Here is a 21,169-nt window from a genome sequence, read left to right as displayed (position 1 = left end):
CCGAGGGCCCCGCAGAACTCACACGGAGTAGCCTGAATCTCCACGCTGCCGGGAGACCCTGAGCAAGTGGCTTCTCTTAGAGCCTCACTTCTCTCTCTTGTAAAATCGGAGAGTAATGCTTGCCTCTGGGGCTATTTTATCAGGAATGGCTTATTTCTGTTGTATGCATTTAGCAAACACTCATTTAACACTTACAAAGTGCCAGACATTGTTCTGTGGGCTTCACCAAAGTTACCTATTCATTTTTTCCACCCATTTCACAGGTGAGAAAACTGAGGCACAGAGCGCTTACTTTGCCTGAGGTCACACAGCTGGGTAGTGGTGGAGCGAGAACTGTTACCCAGGCAGTCTGGCTCCAGAGTCTGTGCTCTTACACTTCCTCTCTTAATAACAGTCAGAGCACGTAATGCATGCTCAAATAATACGTATGCATGCTGTTTCCTCATTTGATGGATAATCAGCCTATAAGATGCCCAGCACGATGCCTGGCACGCTGGAGATGTCTTTCCTCCTTTCCTCCCCCTTCTCTTTTTTTTCTTCTTCAGTAAACAGGTTGATAGATGGAAGCAAAGAAGGAGAGACAAGACAGAATAGAGACAAGGTGAGTGAGATGGCAGAAACTAGATCCCTGGAGCTGTCGCAAAGGCAGAGGGTGAGTCCTGAGTCCCATGTCCCATGCCCTCGGTTTGGTTCCACTTGCACCTGGTTTTCCAGGATCACGAGGCAGGAGCATCAATAAACTCAAACAGCTGACAGTCCCGAGACTCTGGTCCAGTATCAAGCCTCCAGATTCATACTCAATTCTGATCGCTGGGGGCTTCCTTAGGAAAATCTCAGACCAAGTACAAAAATGGCAAAGGAGCCCTGTGAGACCCCATGGATCAGGGCCGGCCCTTCCCAGCTCAGTGCTGGGTTCCAACATCAAGGTTGTGAGCTAGAGACAAACAGAAGGTTTACCTTATATGCATACATAGTTTTGGAAGTGAAGGCCAGACTGCCAGGGAGGCACGCCTATCTCAGCGGCATTTTCACATCTTGTTTCCCTCATGGACACAAGTGTCTTTGTGTGACAGTGTGGAAATGAAAGGGACTGCCAAGAGGAAGAGTGATGTGACAGGCAGGAAAGCCATACTGGCTGATCATAAATCCGAGGAGGACAAGCCAACGGGGACCGTCCCTGACAATGACCTGGAAAGCAAATCCCTGGAAATCCATCCTCGGTGATCTGGAAAGTAAACCCATGGGAAGGAGTCTTCACCTATGGTACAATTCCATGATTTGAATTAAGTCTGACTTGGATTTGCCCCAGAGTACTCCATCGCCCCACTAATCCAGACCCCTAGAAGGGACCCAGCTGGCTGGGGCCTTGGGCGCTAAGAGCCACTCATCCATGTTTTCTCTGAAATCTCTTGACTTGTTTTAGGGAAAGAACTATCTTGACTCGATTTTGAATCTTGAATCCACCGCCAGTGGACAAGCTGCCTGGCGCCCGTGAGCCTCAGCTGTCTTCCACGTGTGACACGCCTCCCCGCAGGGTTCTCGTGAGGATCGAGCTGTGTTTACACAGCAGTAAGCTCATGCCACTTGCAGTCAGACCCCTGGGATCCAATCCTTGTTCTATCATTTACTAGTGACGTGACCTTGGGTAAATGACTCAACTGCTCTGGGTTTCGATACCCTCATCCATAAGATGAGGCGGATGATAGCAAATAGACCCAACCATCAACAGCATGATACGTGTAAATCATGTGAAATTATGTTGAAAAAGCATCATGCATGTAAAGCGCTTTGCCCTGTGCCTGGCTACATAGCAATTCCTCAATAAATAGCTGTTACTTATATTCAACAAGTATTTATTGAGCACCTATTATGCATTAGAGACTGGGATTGGGAGAGGGGATAAGAAGGTGAGTAATACATGGTTCCCGTCCTGAAGAATCAGCAGTCTGGGGAGGGAGCCAGTGTTAAGGGTAGAGAATAGTGATATTTTTAAGTGCTTACGATATGCCCAGAATTCTCTTAGGCACCAGTATATGTTAGCCAACCCATTCAATCCTCAAAGAGTCTCAGGACTGGGTGCCACTCTGCTCACGTGCATGAAGGTGACTTGCTGTGGAGATAGGACATGGAGGCATCCTGCAAGGAGGGCCTGGTAACTGTTTGCCATGGCCTCCCTTTCTCCCTTACCCCGCTCTGGCTGCTGTTTGGGACACAGGACTTGGGGACTAACATTCTATCGTCCTTGGGTTGTCATGAGATGGGAAGCAGAGAATATATGCAAAATGCTTAGAGAGCCCAGGGGATATGATGGTTATCACCTCCCTCTTAGTCCTCAATTGCCTCATCTGTGAAATGGGCTTTTTAATTCTCACCTCGACATTGTGGGAAGGGAAAACGGATGCCATGTGAGAAAGGGCTGGCTCTGACGCATCTACAGTTTCTAGAATATCCTTGACTCAAAACCGGGACTGAAGTGGCTCTGCTTGGGCTGGCCCCTGGTCACAGTGGAAAAGACAGGCACTGGGCAGGAGGGGTGGGGGCGCACGCTAGTGGCCTTCAGGTCTGGACGTCCATCCCTCTGATTCCTCGTGCCCGTGACATGACACTTCATCTCCATTTAGGAGGATCAGAGATGTGCCCATCATTCCTAACGTGACATTCTAGGTCAAAGTTGAAAATATCTCTTCTCCACGACAAGGTGAAACCTGACTCTGTCCATGTACTCTCTATTAAGGACCCTGCAGGCCAGAGATTGATTTCTAAACAAATAGGATTGAAGAGAAGCACGCTTTCACCAAGGCACCCCGTTGCCGTGTCAAGGAGCTGAGGGCGAGTGTCTGGAGAAAAGCATGCCAGACATCCCAGCTCCGCCACTGGACACCTGTATGACCTGGGCATAGTGTGGACCTTCTCAGCACCTCAGCGTTCTTGGCTGTAAAATGGGAATGATAATGATGCCCACCTCTCAAGGTTGGTGAGAAGTAAATGAAATAACATGGGTAAAGTACACACGTAGTACACTGTCAGTGCCAAGCCCTCCTCCCCAGGGGGACTGACTATTTCAAGGCAACAGTGATAAGGACGGCTACTGCTACTCATACTGTTCTTCTTGTTAGACCCAGGGATCCGGGTCTCATTAGAGGGTTGGGATAGCGGATATAGGCAGGGGAGTCTACAGGAAAAAAACCAAAGGCCACAGAGCAGGATGGTATCTCCCTCCCCGTGAGCAGAGCTGCAGAGTCTCCCTTGTTTAGGGTGGGGGACTTTCACTTACCTGCAGTGGACCACTATGGGCCCAGCTTCGGGGGGGTTGAGGAACTTGACCTGGCGGACGAAGCCCAGAAGGCCAGTGGCATAGCAGGGGACACCGTGGTCAGGCCAGCTGGTGAAGTGGAAGAGGCGAAGCTCCCGGATCTCGTGGTAGCCTTTCTGAGGAGAGAATGGGGCTCTGTTCCTCCAGCTGTTGCCCCCACATACCCCACCCAGCACCCACAGGGAGCCAGGGCGGCTGCACTGAGGAATCAGCCTCCCTCCTCTTGGGGAGCACAAGGCTCTCAAAGGGTTAACAGGTGTTACCGCTCAGAGGGATTCTGTGATCTGCTACCTCTGGGAACTTGGGAAGTAGATACAGTGAAAGTGATTGATTTACTGCAGGACTTCTCAGAGCCTTCAGAGTGCTAATATATATTCTCAATCCCCAAGGGAGCATCCTAACACCTCCAGTGTTTGCCCAGGGGACCCTCTTTTGACAAGTGTTTCATGGAACTTGTATGCAGCAGGACTGTTGACTGTAAACATCAAGTTCAAATCATTTCCAGTGGAATACAAGGCCTTGAGGTGATTGAGGTCTGGTGTCCTTTCAGTTTTCCAGTCCTGTCTATGATAGTCTCCATGGCTTTCAAGTAAAAATAATTGATCAGACTTCTTTATGAATTAGATTCCTATTTAGAAATGTAAGCGATGGAACACATAAAAGCAGCGCTTCTCTGACTGATGGGCGTGGTGGGGCCCAGACCTCTGATTGGTTCCCCTTCCCCTCTCACCACCCCTCACACAGACATCCTCTAGGCCAGGTGGGGTCACACCTCTGAGCCTTTGCTTAGACAGTGCCTCTACCTACTTTCTCCTACTTAGCAATCTCCTGGAGGTATTTGGAGAGCACTGAATAGGAAGCATGTACGATTGTTCGTTCTTTCAGTTAAAGAATATTCACGGAGGGTTATCTGTGCCCAGCCTAGTGTTAGTCACTCGGAAGGTGAAAATAAAAACCACAGTCTCTAGCTTTCGAACAGCTCATGGTCTCATTGGAGGGGGAGGCTCCTAAATGGATAATTCTATGAAGGGGCATAAAGGAGGGTCAGCATACCCCATCTGGGGAGAGGAGAAAACAGAGAAGACTTCCTGGAGGAGGTGATGCCTGACCTGAGTCTTAAACATACTCATTGTGAAAATAATGGCTAACATTTATTAAGCATAGATTATGTACTTGCCACTCTCTGAACACTTCAGTGTATTAATTCACAGAATCCTTGTACCAATCCTCATATTGTTATCTCCTTTTTGTGGACGAGGAAATTGAGGCCAAGCGAGGTTAAGTAACATGCCCAAGGTCACAGGATTAGTAAGTTGTGAAGTTGCAATCTGAACCCTGGCTGTCTGGCTCCAAGGCCTGCACACCTAATCACTATGATACGCTGAGGGTTACCCAGTTGAAGAGATAGAGGGGATCCTCGTTAGAGAGGCAGCACAAGTGAAGCGTGGGGTCAGGACTCAGCATGATACGAGCACAGAATCACAAACAACCTGGCGCATCTCCAGAGGAAAGTGAAGACTGGCGAGGCCGAATGGCAGGGTTGGGGATGGAGGCTGGGCAGGTGCTGGATCCTGGAAGGCCTTGAATTCCACTGTCAGGCCTTGGGACTTCCTCCCAGAGGCACCGGGGAGCTTGGGGAGGTGGCCTAGACAGCTGCATAGAAGGGGCTGTGCCTGAGGCTTGCATTGCAGGCGGATCATGCTGGCTGCTATGTGGGTGGATTTGGGTGGGTGGGTTTGGGGCTGCGTAGAGGACACTACTGGTGCCCACCCAGACCCCATTTCCTGGGCCAGTGCACCCCCTACCCCCAGCTACTCTGAGTCTTGGCTACAAACAGCTCACAGTTACCCCCTTCTTTAGAGAACGCTCTCAGCCCAACAGGAGCCAGGTCCCCTGGGGTGGGGGTGGGTGGGCAGCTGGCATTCAGTGACTGCGAGGAGTGTTAGAGTGACCAACTGGCTTTGTCAGTCTGCCCAGGATGGAGGGGTTTCTCAGGACGTGGGACCTTCAGTGCTAAATCCAGGATGGTCCTGGGCAAACCAGGATGATGAGTTACCCTAATGAGTGTCCAAAAGGCCTCTTGCCTCAAGGTGGGATCAACTCTGTGGTGCAATCCACGCCCCAGAGCTCCCGGTGGGTCAGGCTGAGACCACACTGTCTCAGCTCCTTCCTGTGCTCTGTTCTGCCTCCCTCCGTCCCCTTCTCCTCGGAGTTGTCCCTCAACATGTCACCGAGGGGACCGGAAGCCCTGCCTCGGGCTCAGCTTCTCAGAAACCCAAACTGAGACACGGCAGGATGAGAGGCAGAGAGCCGCATCGCAGGCTGCAGCAGCGTCCAGGTGGGAGTGAACAAGGGCCCGGCTTAAGGCACCGGTGGACCAGCTGAAGTAGGAGGAAGGTTTCAAGAATACTTGGAGTTTTTCACTCCATCCTCTGAATCAATTCAGCCTCAGGAAGCCCTTGTTCGAGCCCTCACCGCCGGTGCTGTGACTATATGGGACTCTGCTCTCTTCACGGGCAGACACTGCTTCCTGTTTATTATTTCTGGGTCCCCAGCCCAGGAACTGATTTTGAGCTCATAACCCAGGCAGCGTTTGCTGAGCGCCTGCCTGCGTACTTGGGAGAAGAGGCTGGCTAAGTTGAGTTAATTCTCTGAGACCCGGGTTGGACAGGGGTCTTTCAAGGATGTCTTCCTAAGGGTAACATCTCCCCTTGTGATTATTTGAAAGAAAAACAAGAAGATAATCTGAGAAAGGACTATGACTCCACAACTTGCTGGGCTGGCTGCAATTTTCCAAAGCCTCCTGATGTTTAGGTTCTGGGTACCATGTGGGCCATCACGTCCCCAATCACCCATCTCATTCCTGGCAGCTGCAGGAGTGTGGCCTGCCAGTAATTCACAGAGGCCCCCTGTTCTGGAGAAGTGTCCTCAGCTGATAGGAGCCGGACCACCCTGAAGGTTACCCCTCCGTGCCTAACTGAGGCAAGGGGGCCAAATCTATGGCGTGGCTTATGCTCCGGAGGCCTCCAGGAATCAGGCCTAGGCTAGACTTACCCTCCCCACCTCTGCTTCCCTCTCTCCCTTATAAGTTTCTCTTGGGAGTTGTTCTTTGGTACCCCACATGTACCCGAATCCTTGTCTCAGGTTCTGCTTCCGAGGAACCGACCTAAGACCACATGGATGGACCTGTTGTTTTCCTCCTTGCAATGGAGGGGGTGCCCTCCCCTTCCGGCTCTTCACCTGAGTCTCCAAATGCAGGCCCTTAGGAGCACAGGGGCATGGGAGCAAACATGACCCACAGCCACGCGTGTGTGCGCCAGCTTTGGCCCTTACAAGGACTTGTCAAACCTCAGCGGCACGGCTCTCAAAGCACCAAAGTCCCCAGTGCGTCTGTGCCCTCAGGCCTCTGGTCCCTTGGTCCTTTAATGCTGTTGTTTTTAGAACATGGCACCTGTGGTGCAGTGGAAGTGACAATGAGCTCTGCATCAGGGGCTGGCGTGTGAATCTTGGGTCAGCCACTTTGCAGCTGGGCAACTTGGGACAACCACCATCAGCGCTCTGTGCCTAATGTTTATCATCTGTAAAATGGGAGTAATAATAGTATCTAACCTCAAGAGGTTGTTGGGGGTATTAAATGAGTTCATTTACGCAAAGCATTTAGAAAGGCACCTCGTTTAGTAAATGTCAATACATGTCAGCTATCATAATAGTAGTGATAGCATAACAATGGTTCTGTAATAATTAAATTATAAGGATGACAGTAATTTGCAGTCACATTCTTCCTCTCAGGCTCCTGCTACCCGGGCCTCCTTTCAATGCCCAGACCAGCGTTTCTCAACCCCGACATTATTGACATTTTGGGCTGGATAATTCTTTGTTGTAGGCGCTGGGCCATCCTGTGTATCGCAGGTTGTTCGTTAGCATCTGCGGCCTCCACCCTCTAGATGCCCCTCCATCCTCCATCCTGACAACTAAAATTATCTGTGGGCTTTGGCAATGGTCCCCTATGGGACAAAAGCACCCCCAGTGGAGAAGCACAGGTCTAGAACATGCCAGAGTCTTCTTCCCCTTTAATGCTGCATGTTTCTTTCCCTCTGCCTGGGATGGTATTCCTCATGCTCTTCCCTTGGCCAGCTCCTTCTTCTCCTTCATCATCTGCCTAAATGCCTCCTCCTCCAGGAAGCCCTCCCTGACCACCTCATCTTCCTGTCTCCACTCATGGCATGTTCTTTCATGGCTTTTATCACCAGGCGTTATTGTTCCATCCCTCCCGCTGGAGGTGGGACTCTTTGGAGCTGGAACCACATCTAACTCGATGGCAGATCTGTCTCTGGTGCCATACACAGGACAGGCACAGAGCCAACCCTCGCCCACTGAGTGTCCTGAGTGAACAAACAAGCTGGTGTGCCTGGTGGACAGGCTGCCCACAGCCCCAGGGAAGCTTACCTTCTGGACCGTGAAGGTGCGTATGACGTATTCTGCCAGGGGCTCTGTTTCAATCAGGGTGACTTTAATGTCTCCGTAGACCTCAGTATCATCTGGCCAGTACCGCACACACTTCACCTGTGAGGAGGGATGGAGATGCGGAGGGATGAGCAGGTGGCTGGCTGAGTGGGTGTAGCCGCCTCCTCTGGCCTTCCCGGTCAAATCAACCCAAGGGTGACTTTGGTGGAATCCCAGTCCAAGGGGTTCTCAGCTGGCCAGGGACTGGCCAAGTGCACAGGCCAGGCTCACTCCCAGAGGAACTGGAGCCCTTAGGAATAACGGTAGTACCTTCTTTTGCAGAGCTCCTTAACATTTCCAAATCCATCATCACACTAATGGATCAAATAGATCTAGGTGAGGTAGGCAGGTGGTGGGATCCCCAATTTACAGATGAAAATCCTCCTGTTCGGAGGTTTGGTGACTTGTCCAAGGTCACTTGGCCAGTGTTCTACCTTTGGCTGAATGGTGTATCAGGCTGGGGCATCTGAGTGTTATCAGCTGAGCAGAGATGAGGCATCAAAGGTGGGAAGTAGTGAGGGGGTGAAAGCAGAAGTGGTCGGGAGAAGGACATTACTATTAAGAGCTGGTCATCGGGGGCTGGAAGGAGAAAGGCTCTTAGTTGGGGAAAAGATGGAAGGTGCTGGGCTCAGAGGGACGTGTGCCACTGCTCTCTGCCCGGGCGGTGGGTGCCGACGCTACCAACAAGCCATTCCCACATGTGACTCTAAGTCATACTCCACAGCAGGAAAAAGAGATCATCGTTTGCCCCTTAAAAGAACAAAAGCATTACCATTCCGGGGGACGCCGCACGGCCTAGAGTGGCATTTCCCACAGTGTGTTCCGCTGGGTGCTAATAGGTGTTAGGTAAAAAACAAGAAACAAAAAAACAAACAAAAAAAGGTTTTGTGGTCAAATGAGCTTGGGAAATGCTGGGTTCAACAAAGTTAAACAGGCCACTCTGCTATAGGACTACTCGGCTGGTTTAATGTGCTAATACTGGTGTGGTTTGCGACTCTCCAACAGGGGTAAAGCGTACACAGCATTTCCCAAACGTATTTAACCATGGAACCCTCTTCTCACTAAACATCCCGCAGACTAGCATCCCATGGAACCCACTTAGGGAAACGCTGGTAGAGCACAACAGGCTTTGGAGGCAAATGGATGCATTGCTTGGTTCTAAGACTCAGCAGCTGTGCAACTTTCAGAAAGTGCCAAAACCTCTCTGAGCCTCAGCTTCTATAAACGATAATAGCTGACGCGTACTAACTGCGCACTACGTCTAACACAGCTGTCTATGTCTTTTTACGAATACGTGTATTCTTTTATTCCTTATCACTACAACCATAGGAGGTCAATAGTATTATTATCCCCATTTTACAGATGAGGAACCAGAAGGAAAATTGCCCAAAGTCAACTGTTAGGAAGGGATGTGGCCAGGATACAAAGCCAGGGCATCTGAATAATGACCAGGAACACTCTCTCGTACGATCCTTGTGAGATAAAACCAAGTAATGCACAGCAGGAGCAGGCACAGTGCTTGGCTCATAAAGCAGTTCCCTTAAAAGATTGCTCTCTTGTCCCCTCCCCATATCCAAATTAGATTCATGATCCATCCATCAAGGGAACCTGTCACCAATGTGGGATATGTTCTAGAAGAGGCTGGAATTTGCCCCTGAATTCTTAAATCCTGGGCTGGCTTTTTGTCCACAGTAGCCAGAGCCTGGTCTTCTGCCCCTGGGGAGCGGTCCTGAGTGGAGGAACCACACACATGAAAATGAGAGTGAAGTCGATTGGAGATCACGCCCAGGTTCTGGCTGGGAGACTTCAGGGTAGTTATTGGTCTCTCTTGGTCTGTTTCCTCATCTGTAAAACTGGGGAATGTACTCGATAAGAGTGAGCTTGAGGATAAAGTCTCCCCTGGCCCTAAATTCCTATTAGGCCATGAGACGTCCACGGCCCTTTCCTGGTTTATGACTCACTGCCCAGATTCTCCCTTTCCCATGGTCTTGGAGGCTAGGACTCTATATATTAATGGGGTATCTGGCTCTTGCCAAAACAAAAACTTCCCTGCCCACTCTTTAGTCAGCTCGTACGAAGAGGGGCTCTCTTAATTCCAGTGTGTGTGTGCGCCCTGCCTGGACACCCAGCAGCCCACTCACCCACCCACATGCCACCGTTTACGAAGTGGGCAACAGCAAGCTGGGAATAGCAGTCCCATTTCTAAGCCCTAGGGGTCGCTGAGGACCACGTAGGAGGGAGTCGAGATAGAGCAGAGTGGGAGACCAAGGCCTGAACCCTGAAGAAGATGGAGGTTTAGAGGTCAGGGAGCAAAGGTCAAATGCTGCGGAGAGGTTGAATACAATGAGAAGAGGGAAGTGGCTGTTGGATTTGCCAACATGAAGGATGTCGGTGATGTGGACAGCGGCACTATGGGTGGGATGGAGGGAGGAGCTACGTTGGGGTGGGCAGAAGAGAACAGGAGTGAAGACACCGAATCTGCCTGTGAGTCTTCGCGTTTGGCAGAAAAGTAGGGACAAGAGAATCATTTTCATTTGCCTGTTTTGTATTTTTGAGGGAGAACGTACTCAGGCTGTTTGTATGCAAACATCTAGCCACGAGAAAGAATTATTTTTCGAGTTGGGGGGATAGGGGGATGAGAAAATTCTTGAGCAGGATCTGTGATTCAAGGTACTAGAATTGCCTTTGAAAGGGCAAGAGTCACTTCTTCCATAGTATTAGGCTGAGCCACAAGAAACAGCCACTATTCTACCATTTGGGGTCCACAAAAGCAGCCATTTTTTTTTTTAACAGTTCAACCTGATAATAGAAGGGAAGAATGAGAAGATGGTTATAGACAGAAGTAGGATGGTAGCTTTGTGGTGTGAAGATGGCAGAGTTCACGGCTGATGGCTTTCATTTCCTCAAACTATGAGATGGTCATCAATGGAGAGGGAGAGTGGAAAAAGGCATGAGGAGGGGCTTGGAGGGAAAGGACATCCTCGAGTATAAAACAGGAGTGAGGATTTCTCCCTCGTAGATGACGATGAGGGTAAACTATTGAACAGGAGGCACTCGGCACAATCCACGGAATAAGACATGCTCAGAAGTGCAACGCCAGCACCCCCCATCCAGGGGACTGCAGGAGGGGCTTACCCGGCCCACCTCCACGAGGTTTGTGACCATGACGATGCTGGCTGAATTCTCCTGCCAGATCATCCTCCAAAAGTCCTTTACGGTCTCCTGCATTGGACCTGCCAACAGAGAAGGCGACGGGATCAACGACTGCCAGTGCCGGGAAGCAGCCGCGAGGCTGGTCCTTCTGGTTGGTCGGTCACGGCTCCCCATGGGTGAGCAAGAGTGAGGCCAGAGGAGCCTATTGGGACCCCCACGTAGCTGAGACCGAGGCCTGGGCATAGGAGGTCAGAGTACGGATGTGCACACCACGTTCCAGGCTTGCAAGGTCGGCAGCATCCACGGAAAATGTTGGCAGCTTCTCTCCTTTCCTCACTTGTGCTCCTGCTCAGACCCTTTGCACCAGGAGCCCCACTCTCACCCTGACGCATCACCTTATCTGGACTAGATTGTGGGTTAAAAATATAGCTTACGGGAGTTTTCATTAAGGGAGTTTCAAACGGGTTTCAGAAACTCAATGAGAGAAAGGAAGGAAATTGGGGTAGGGAGGCTGGGAGGGCAGAGAGCTGAGAGCCAGGAGCCAGAGGCTGAGAGCACAAATAGAAGATGCCTGGTTTTGAGCTTGTCAAATGCTAGAAGCATTCACCTGGGGCTCATGCAGAAAGGGGGGGGGGGATAAACAAGGAATGGGGGATAGGATCTGAACATCTAAAGCAATTTCCTTGGAAATTCCTCTTTCAATATCCTGGGCCTTCATTATTTTTAAAATTATAAGAGTAACATGTGTGATCTAAAAATTTGAGTACTGTTTTTCTGACTATAAATATACACATACATATATGTATATGTATTTACTATAATAAGCATCATATCCATTGTATGGTTCCCATGCCCTTAAACATTCTTACCCAGCATGTTTTTCATAGCTGCATAATTTTCCACACTAAGGAAGCATCACACTTTAACCAATCTATCAATTGTTGGGCACTTAAGATTTTTCACTTTTTACCTATTACACATAACAGTGTGAAGAGTATCTTTATACTCTTTGTCCAAAATGTATAATTATCCCTAGGAATCCCTCCTGGAAGGTTTGAGAAGTATGATCATTTTTCAGTCTTCTGATAACATACTGCCAAGTTGCTTTCTAGGACAGCTGGCAGCCTCTCTCTTCTGGGCATACAGCCATCAAGATAAAGTACCCTCAGCTCCCTTTCTGGATGGTGGGTATCAATGGCACACGCCTGAAGCTGATGCTTTTGGTCTGTCTGTCCAGCCTGACCATTTCCTAACGACACCTCCTTTCTCTCTCACTCGTCACCGCCTGCCTTCCCAAATCAAGGGAACAATGTTAAGACCCCTGGAGGCTCTCCAGCCTTACTCCTATGCAACTTCTTTGCTGGCAAAGAAGAGGCATGAAGCTCATACGTTTCCTTCAGTGATGGGCAAGGGACACGTAGAGGAAAAGGAGGGCACTGACCTTGAGTTGCAATGTAGTGCCGAGGTCGGTGGTAACCCTGGGTAAGAGAGAAAAGCACAGTGAAAGCTTGCAAACAGCGCAATATCAGTGATGAACCTTTCCAAGACCTGACGTCTTCACAGGCAAAAAGAGAATAGCATTAGACATTTCCCAGAGAAGGGGCCCACATTAAATAAGATAATGCATACAAAGTGCCTCGTAAATCACTAAATGTTAGCTACTACTATGTAACTATAGTTGCCAGGGGCCCATACAGGCTCGTCTTGGAGCCAGTGGACTGGGAGCAGAAACTGGGTGGGTATCATTCATGCTCGTGCACCCCGAAAGAGGTAGAGAAGGAATTTTGGGGCTTCTGTGGGACATCAACCACCAAAAAGTCTTTCCTGAGCCATGACTGTATTGAGAACACTGCACCAGGCCCTGTAGGGTACCCGAGAGAAGAAAATAATTGCATTGTTGGCTCCTTGCATTAGTGACACTTTGAAAAAGAATATTGGGATGGATGCTATACTGCCTCTCTGTGAGACATGGGTGGGCTTGGAATTGAAGTCCCGTTCATCGGGGAGAGACCCTGTAGGTGTGACCTAGAGACTGATAAAGCCACTTTCTGATTCAGAGAATCAGCCAGTTTCTGATTTCCGTGTACGTTTCAGAAGGCTCTAATAGGCCCCGCTGGGCTCTGGTGTGGGCTTACTCTGTCGCCCCCCAATCCTCATTACTGGTGAAGAGGCTGAAGACAACCTTCTCTTCTGCGGGCAGGGCACACATGGAAGGTCCCTTTTCTTGTTGCAGAGAGGAAGTATATCATACTGGGTAGGAGCACAAGTTTTGGAGACAGATCTGCCTATCGTATACATAACATTGAACGTAACTAGCATTTACTGAATGAATAAATGAATGGATGGATGGATGCATGGATAAATGGAAAAAACAAAACAACAAAACAGAGATACCAATTATGGAGCTTGTTGGGGGAGAGGTTCTTGACAGCCCTGAAATCCACTTTCCTCTATGGTTAACCATCTCAGGAGTAAATAAGTCCTACACTTTGAGGAATGCCTATTTTTGCTGTAAGCGCTGGTCATCAGTCTTTCTGCACTGTTGAGGTGCATGAGCTGCCTCGAGGACCCCTTCTTTGGGAACTGAGCCAGAAGTGCCATCTGTATGGTGAACGGTGAAATAGACATGGCATCTCTGAAGTTCTGGTTCTGATTCAGAGACGAGTTTCTGAGTCCCCTGTGCATGTCTTTACCTCAGTTTTCCACTTGCTCCATAAATACTTAGCTAGTACCTTCTAATTACTGGGCGTACTACAGTCATGCTTGGGTGGACTGTTGGTACCCACAAGGCCAATATTATGACCAGAACTGTTGGACTAACCATTAGGAATCAACAGCTCCCCCTAAGCACTTTGTTTGAATATTCCTGTCTTCTTACGCTGTCAACTTCTTGAGGACAAACAGTGCCTCCTAAGTTTTAAAAAACTTTCCATGGAGCCTGGTACAATGTGAAACTCAAGCGCCCAGGGCCAAGAAACAAGCTTGTTGAGAGACCAAGTAGAAAGGCAGCCTGGCCCGGTGGTTACGTGCAGACTCTGGACCTCACTTCCTGGGTTTGTAATCCTGGCTGTGTCCCTTACAGGCTGTGAGGTCTGGGGCAAGTTACTTAACCTTCTGCCTCAACTGACTTTTTGCTGTTAAATAGGGGATACTAGGATTTACATTATAGCATTGCTGAGGCATGGGAGGTAGGAAGGAAGGGGAGAGGTCTGAAGAGCTATCTGTTCATCCAAGTCAAGATGGATAGGCTTTCCCAGGCGCACAGGAAGAATGAGACTCTGGGAGTTTCTTTGAGGAGGTTTGGGAACAGAAAATGGTACCGAGAGTGTGGAAAGATGCGGGCTGTTAAGTCCACCCTGTTCTGTCATCGCATCATCACTTCTCACAGTGTTCGTCCTCCCTAACCTGCGCCATGGCACCAGCCTCTTGCCGGCCTCCCTGCCTTCAGTCTGGTCCCATAGCCCACCGCCTTCCTGCCAGAGTGACCTTCCCATGCACATCTGATTACGGTATTTCCCCACATAAAAGCCTGCAATGGCTCCCATTGCCGGCATAGTAATGTCCAAACGCTGTAGCTCGGGACTGGTCATCCATCTCCATTCTCATCTCCAGCCTCATTTCCAGTTGTCCCTCTCCATCTCCGCCCACAAACACATGTACCCTATGTCCCAGCTTCCCACACCGCACTTCAAAAGAGACCTCCTTCCTGCTGAGCGGTCCTGCAGGACTTTCTATATGCCCAGTTCACACTCTTACAACATGTACCACCCTAAGTTTTTGTGCTTTTCTCCTTCTGGGCCACAGGGCACCCAGAGCTGGGTGCAATTTTCAGCAAAGGCTGGTTGGTGGCCTTCAGGCATGAATATGTCTTTGAGGTGAGACTGAGGTACTCCCTTAATGCATGGGTTGGAAGACCAGAGCCCCTCTGGAGGGAATTGATTTGGAAGATTCTCGTGTGCTTGGAAGTCAATGGGATGAAATTCTGAGCAAGAAATTCACATTGCAGTTGTGGGGTTAGAGGACTTGGGTTCACCATTTTGTTCATTCATTTGTTCGCTCAATCATTCAATATTCACTCAGCAGGTATAAACTGAGTACTTCCTTTGATGCACAAGGCACTGGAAATACAAAAGTGACCCAGATGGATGTGGGCTCTGCTTCTGAGCAACTTACAGACATTAATAAACTGGGAGAAGGGAAGATGGGGCGGGGGAGGTCTGTGGAGCTCTCATGGGGAGCCACCTCTGCCAAGGAGGCCAGAGAAGTGTTCTCTGAAGTTGTGGTGGCTGAATTGCCTCTCGACATCCCTGTTCTTCCCATTTCATCCTTTCAGCAATAGTCTCAGCTTTACTACCACTCTCCCCACGGCTCACTGGCTGTCTCGCTCTTCTTCAGAAACAGCGATCATGTTTCTGTCTAGAGGCCTTAGCACTGGCCATTCCCTGTGCCTGCTGGGTCTGTCCCCAGATCACTGAGCGGTTTGCACTCTCCCTCCATCCAGACTTCTGCTCTGCTGTCAGTCACCTCCCCAGACAGCCCTTCCCTGACCACCTGTCAGCCTCTTTCTGCTTTCTCTGGTTTACTTTTTTCAGTGCACAAATGGCATACCATTCTTTGCTTATTTACATGCTAACTGTCTATGTCCCCAGTTGAACGGGAGCGCCAACAGGCAGGGCTATGCCCAATGAAGTCTGCCTGGGCCACCAGCCTTGTTAAATACATATCGAATGCATGCATGCATGCTGCATGCCTGCCCCCGTGCTGCATCTGAGTAAAGAGACTCTCTCTGGCCTCTAAGAACCCATACAGTCTCCGCAGAGAAAACATTCTAACCATGAACGACACTCCTCAGCCATAGTGATAAAAGGTAATGAACTGCTCAATTGGGGCTCCTCTGGGGATTTGCCCGGAGCTGGACAGAAAACTTCCTAACCTGAAAAGAACTCTGACTTCATTTAAGTCCCACCTATCCAGCACGCCGATTGACTGCCAACCAGCCCTGAGCCTGCCTCCATCTGTCTGTGAGCAATGGGAAAGCAGTTTGCATCCAAAACGCATTTATCTCACTCTGCACTCATGCATCTGTTATTTACTGGGGACCCAGATACGATATTTATTTCCAGACTGGTAATTTATAACAGATTCAAGTGGCCAATACATTCTCGGGTGCGCAGACAAACCTGCCAGCGGGGTGGTTCAGACGGTAGCGGAACCATGGCCGCTGGAGGCACAGACAGGGCGGGCCCCATCCAGCTCATTATCCACACGGAGTCGTTTTAACGGATTGTCAAGGTCCAGTTGTGGATAAATGATCCTATGGTGGACAGGGAGTTCTTTAGAGAGCTGGGAGGGTTTCAGCTGGGGTGGAGGCCAGCACAAAGAGGTGAGGAGGAGATAGCACTGACTTCCCAGGAATCCCCATTGAAACCCCAGGGACCCTAACTTTGCTGGAGGACACAGTAGGTGATTCTCCCACCCTCCACCCTGTATTGGGAACTCTGTGCTGGAGGGTGTTTGCACTTGCTGTGTTCTCTGTCCCTCCATGTCCCCACTCTTCCCTTCCAAGCTCTGCTCTGTGCCGTGGAGGCTGACCTGCATGGATCACACCATCAGCTTCCTGCCTTCCGGCTTCTAGTTGGTGTTGGTCCATGGGGAACAGAAGCAGGAGCTCAGAGGCCTGGAGGAGCTTGGGGTGTATGTTCTTTCACGTCCCTCCCTCTCAGGTCACCGTGGATTGGCCTTGACTCTCTGTCAAAGGCTACGGCTCCTATCAAGGGAGCTACAGCTCTCCTTACAGCCACTCTCTCCCTCTCTAGGCCCGGAGCTCCCTGCTGTTGCTTGCCTGGGTCCACTGCACCCCACGCTGTTCCCATCCTGTTGGTTTCCCTTAATCTGTTTCCACCCTTGTTAACCTCTCCTGGGTTACTCCCTTTGAGCGAGCCTGTTTCCCAGTGAGGCCCTGACAGATAGATACTTTACATCATTTATCAGATGCTTCTGGGGTGGCACTATTATCCCATTTTACAGATATCAGAACGAGTAAATAATTTACCCAAGATCATAAAGCTAGTAAGCTGAAATGCCCGGATTCCACAGGCCCTACAAGGACTGAATTCATAACGTGGGTCTTGTGAGCCCTTGACCGTAACCACTGAGATCCAACACATATTAAACATCACATATGAAGGTAGCATCTAGCAGAGGCTGTTTGGCCGCTCGGCATAATCTACTCCTTAAAGAGAGAGGGAGAAGGTTGTGGTGTGTCCTAGGTGGGCAGAGAACTGGATTCTAGCTATATGACCTTGAGGAAGCCTCCTACCTTGACTTCTGGTCTCTTTTCCTACTGGCTTGCAGGATGCCCTATCATGATAGAACCTGGCAGAAAGGGCAGGCGTTGTTACTACTGACGTTGCCAAGACTCACTTGCATTTCCAGGAATCTCATGTGTTGCCTATGAAATACCACAGCACGTCCTGGCTCTGCATTCAGACGCTCACTCACCTTTGGACTGAGTGTCTATCTAGAAAGCTAACTTTGCTGGAGGTTATTAGATGACAAATGCCAGATATGGCAAGTTGGGCCAGCAGACCCCACGGGGGCCATGGCCGCAGGGCTGACACATCCATTCAGTGGTAGACGAGGCCAAGGGGAAACGGAAGGAACCAACTCAATCTGGTTCAGCACGTGCAGGCCCAGTGCCCTCTGTGTGCTGGATGCACAGTGATGCCCGGGAGGGGGGTGGGGGTGGGGCAGGAGGAAGAAACGTGGACTAGGTGTCACGTGGGTCTGGTTCGTCTTCTGGTTCTGCCGCTGACCAGCTGCATGGCCTTGGACGAGCTTTGCAATCTCTTTAAATCTCAACTTCTCTATCTGGAAAGTGGCTGTGAGTGCCTACCGTGGAGGGCGATTGAGAGGTCTGGATAAACAGGCTCATTTCAAACCACCCATCGTAGGGCTCAAGAGAGACTCACTTCGAGTTACGGGCTGTTGTCCTTGCTTTACTATTATTATTAAAGCCAGCAGAGCATGGTGGGGAAGGCACCCCTGATGCACACTCCTGCTCCCTCCTCTCTCACCTCCTAGCAGTGTGATCCTGGATAAGTTATACAAGCCTCAGCTTACTCACCTGGAAATGGGACGTACCAGCACTTGCTTTGTGAGGTTGTGATACTAGTGAAGGTAATGCTGGTATATGAGAGGTGGTCAACACTTCTTAGGTTACTATCAACATTTCTTGCATGGCTGACTCTTATTCATTGGCTGAGGCAGCACTGTGTCACCTCCTCCAGGAAGCCTTCACAGACTACCTCAACTCCCTCTTGAGGCTTTGATTCTCCTTTTCCCTCTAGCCCCTGCTCTGTGAGGGTCTCTTTCCTAATCTGACTCCCTCCCCAGACTTGAGTCCTCTGTGAGGTCTGTATTTCCAGCACACTGAGGAGGATTTGCTCGGTGTTTGTGAAATGAATACTAATACATGAGGGAAACGCTGAAGGTATGATGGGTGAGTGCTCAGAGTGCTTTCTCCAGGCTGGAGACAGGCTGTTCAGGACTGTCCGTCTGCTTGCGAACATTCCTGAAGGGCCGAGATGGCAGAGACTGTGCCTGTCTCGACTGAAACTGAAGCTCCATCCCCAGTACCTGATCACATGTAGGCCCTTTGACAGCCAGGGTCCAGGCAGGGAACTAAAAACTGCTCCATGTTTCAGACAGAGGGAATTCAGTATCAGGAGTTGGTTGCACAGGTGACAGAGGAGCTGACATGCCAAACCAGGAACAGCAGGGCAACCCAGAAATCCGCAACAGCAGGAGAATGTGACCAACCCTACAACTAGCAGATAATGAGAGACAGAGAAGCTACCAGAGCCCAAGAGCTGGGGCTGCCTGGCAGAGGCTAGCACTCTGGTGGGCCTGCTTGACGGACGCTGGAGGCAGCCGCCCAAGGACGCAAGAGAGGAGGAGAAATAGGCTGGTTCTCCTTCCTTTCACCTTCCGAGCTCCCATTAGCGCCTCACTTGAAAGGGTCAGCTTGCTCTCCTTCCTGTACCACACACACACTCACACACAGACACGCACACTCTCACACACTCACAGACACGCACACTCATATACACACATACACACATACTCACACACACACACATAAACACATAGACACACTCATACACTCTCACACACACACTCACACTCACACAGACACACACTCATACACCTACACATAGTCACACACACTCATACACACAGACACACACTCATACACACAGGCACACAGAGACAAACATTCTCACACACTCACAGACACGCACACTCATATACACACATACACACATACACACATACACACACACAGACATAAACACATAGACACACTCATACACACAGACACACACAGAGACACACATTCTCACACACAGACACAAACATACTCATACACACACACACACACGCACGCACACGCATACCAGCAATACAAAGCAGAATGGGGAAGGACAGGAATAGATCTGAGGACAAACAGGCAAATAACCACTACAAGACTCAATAAATGTTTGTTGAATGGACGAGTCATCTGGTTCAGCCGAGACTATGGGGAATTCAAGAGCATGCCAGTGCACTTTACAGCTTGTGTGTGAAAACACTTGAGAGTCAGAGAAGCCAACGTGGATCTCTCGGCCACTCGTCAAGGTCTCTGGGCTCCTAGCTGAGGTCCTGAGAGGCCTGGCTTCCATCAGTCCTGCTGGCATGTCCACCAGGCCTCAGGGGCCACGCTCTCCCTTTGGAAACTTTCCCACGTCCATGGGCACCCATCTCGATTCCCGTTGTAAGTAGCCCCTTTCTCGATGGCGTCTGGAATACTGAAGCAGCCCCTTTCCTAGCTGGGTGTCCTAATCCCAGACTCTCTTCCCTCTGGTCTCTCTTATCCCTGGTGATACATAAGTCATCCCAAAGCTCAGCTCTTTAATCCAAACCACTCAATCGCCTTTTCTTGCCTACAGGATAAAGTCTGGCGTCCTAAGTTTGATCATCAACCACCAATGATCTAGCTCCAACCACATTTTCCATTATTCTCGTTACGTACTCATACTGACCTGTCACATAGCTTTGCTTCCAGCTGCTACATCTCGGCTGTGCTGTTCTAACCAGAGTCCCACCTTCTCCCTCTTTGATTTTAAATTCTACCAGCGCTTGAAGCTTTGGTTCATATCACATTTTTGCATTCCTGATGGAAGAAGCCATTTCCCCCCTCATCTCTGAATCCCTGTAGCATTTTCTCTGAACTGATGACACGTAAATCACTTCCTAGTTTGCCCTGGAATTATGGATGCGCACAGCTCATCCTCCTGCTGAAGTTTTAGAGGGTAGGTAGGACCACGGCATTTTTAGCGTTATGGTTCCCATAGCATCCAACAAACAGTAGGCACGTTTACATTTTTGTTGCCTAAATGGCTGTACCTTCGAATGAACAAATGGATGGATAAACAGAACCTACACAAATGAATTAGTGGGTGAATACACACGACTGGCATGAGTCCTGGGTCTCCTGCAGAGCAGGCTACTCCAGCCAGCCTGACAGAGGATGCAGCTTTAACTGGATGATTAACTTGGGTTACACTAATTATACAAATCAGGAAGGAGCCAGACAGCTCTGCACGTGTGCCAGCGAGGCCACCTTCTGGGGAAAGGCTGTGGGACAGCCATAGATCATGAGCCAACCCCAGCCCCGGGCTGCCCAGCCCCAGGAGGACTCTCACGTCAATGTAGTTGGCATTGATGTAGTCAGAGTGTGGGTCTCCATCCAACACCAGCAGCCTCACTCGGGAATGGTCATCTGCAGAGAGAACAGAAAACAAGGGGATGGGTGAGAAGGGGCGTTCGGGGGAGGTGCCAGCCCTGTTCTCCTTTAGCGCAACCATTTATTAATTACTGCACACCGAGCATTGTGCTACTTTGGGACACCCTCTCCTCTCACCCCAGCACCGCCCTCATCACTTATCCTCATTTGCAGGTGAGGAAGTTGAGGCTCAGGGAGATTGCTATGCCTTAAAAAGGACACGCGTGCACTTCTCTTTTTTCCACCTGCCCCCTGATTCTGGCTTTGTCTTCCCCACCTTGGTGAGTCACCTGCTTCCGTAAGTCTTAATGATTTTGTTATTACAATGGGATGGGGATACTTTCTCCATAAGACCATGTAAGAGAGACTATATG

The 21,169-nt window shown here is 49.9% G+C and overlaps 1 protein-coding gene across 18 annotated transcripts in view; it reads right to left on the bottom strand.

Moving 5' to 3' along the window:
• Positions 1–21,169, bottom strand: part of PTPRT (protein tyrosine phosphatase receptor type T) — a 1,016,018-nt gene that overhangs the window by 31,601 nt on the left and 963,248 nt on the right. For 10 of the 18 annotated variants that reach the window (XM_074318312.1, XM_074318303.1, XM_074318302.1 and 7 more), the window contains 6 exons: positions 20,716–20,792; positions 12,411–12,447; positions 10,952–11,049; positions 8,589–8,648; positions 7,760–7,876; positions 3,275–3,429 (listed from right to left, as the gene is read on the bottom strand). In XM_074318312.1, the coding sequence (XP_074174413.1) occupies positions 3,275–3,429; positions 7,760–7,876; positions 8,589–8,648; positions 10,952–11,049; positions 12,411–12,447; positions 20,716–20,792 (544 nt within the window). The remainder of the gene's footprint in view (positions 1–3,274; positions 3,430–7,759; positions 7,877–8,588; positions 8,649–10,951; positions 11,050–12,410; positions 12,448–20,715; positions 20,793–21,169) is intronic. The other 8 variants (XM_074318307.1, XM_074318310.1, XM_074318314.1 and 5 more) reach the window with 1 other exon arrangement.

Source organism: Rhinolophus sinicus, linkage group LG13 (genome assembly GCF_036562045.2).
Source record: "Rhinolophus sinicus isolate RSC01 linkage group LG13, ASM3656204v1, whole genome shotgun sequence".
NCBI classification, from domain to species: Eukaryota; Metazoa; Chordata; class Mammalia; order Chiroptera; family Rhinolophidae; genus Rhinolophus; species Rhinolophus sinicus.
Note: the sequence above shows the minus strand (reverse complement) of the source record. Positions and strands in the feature narration are given on the sequence as shown.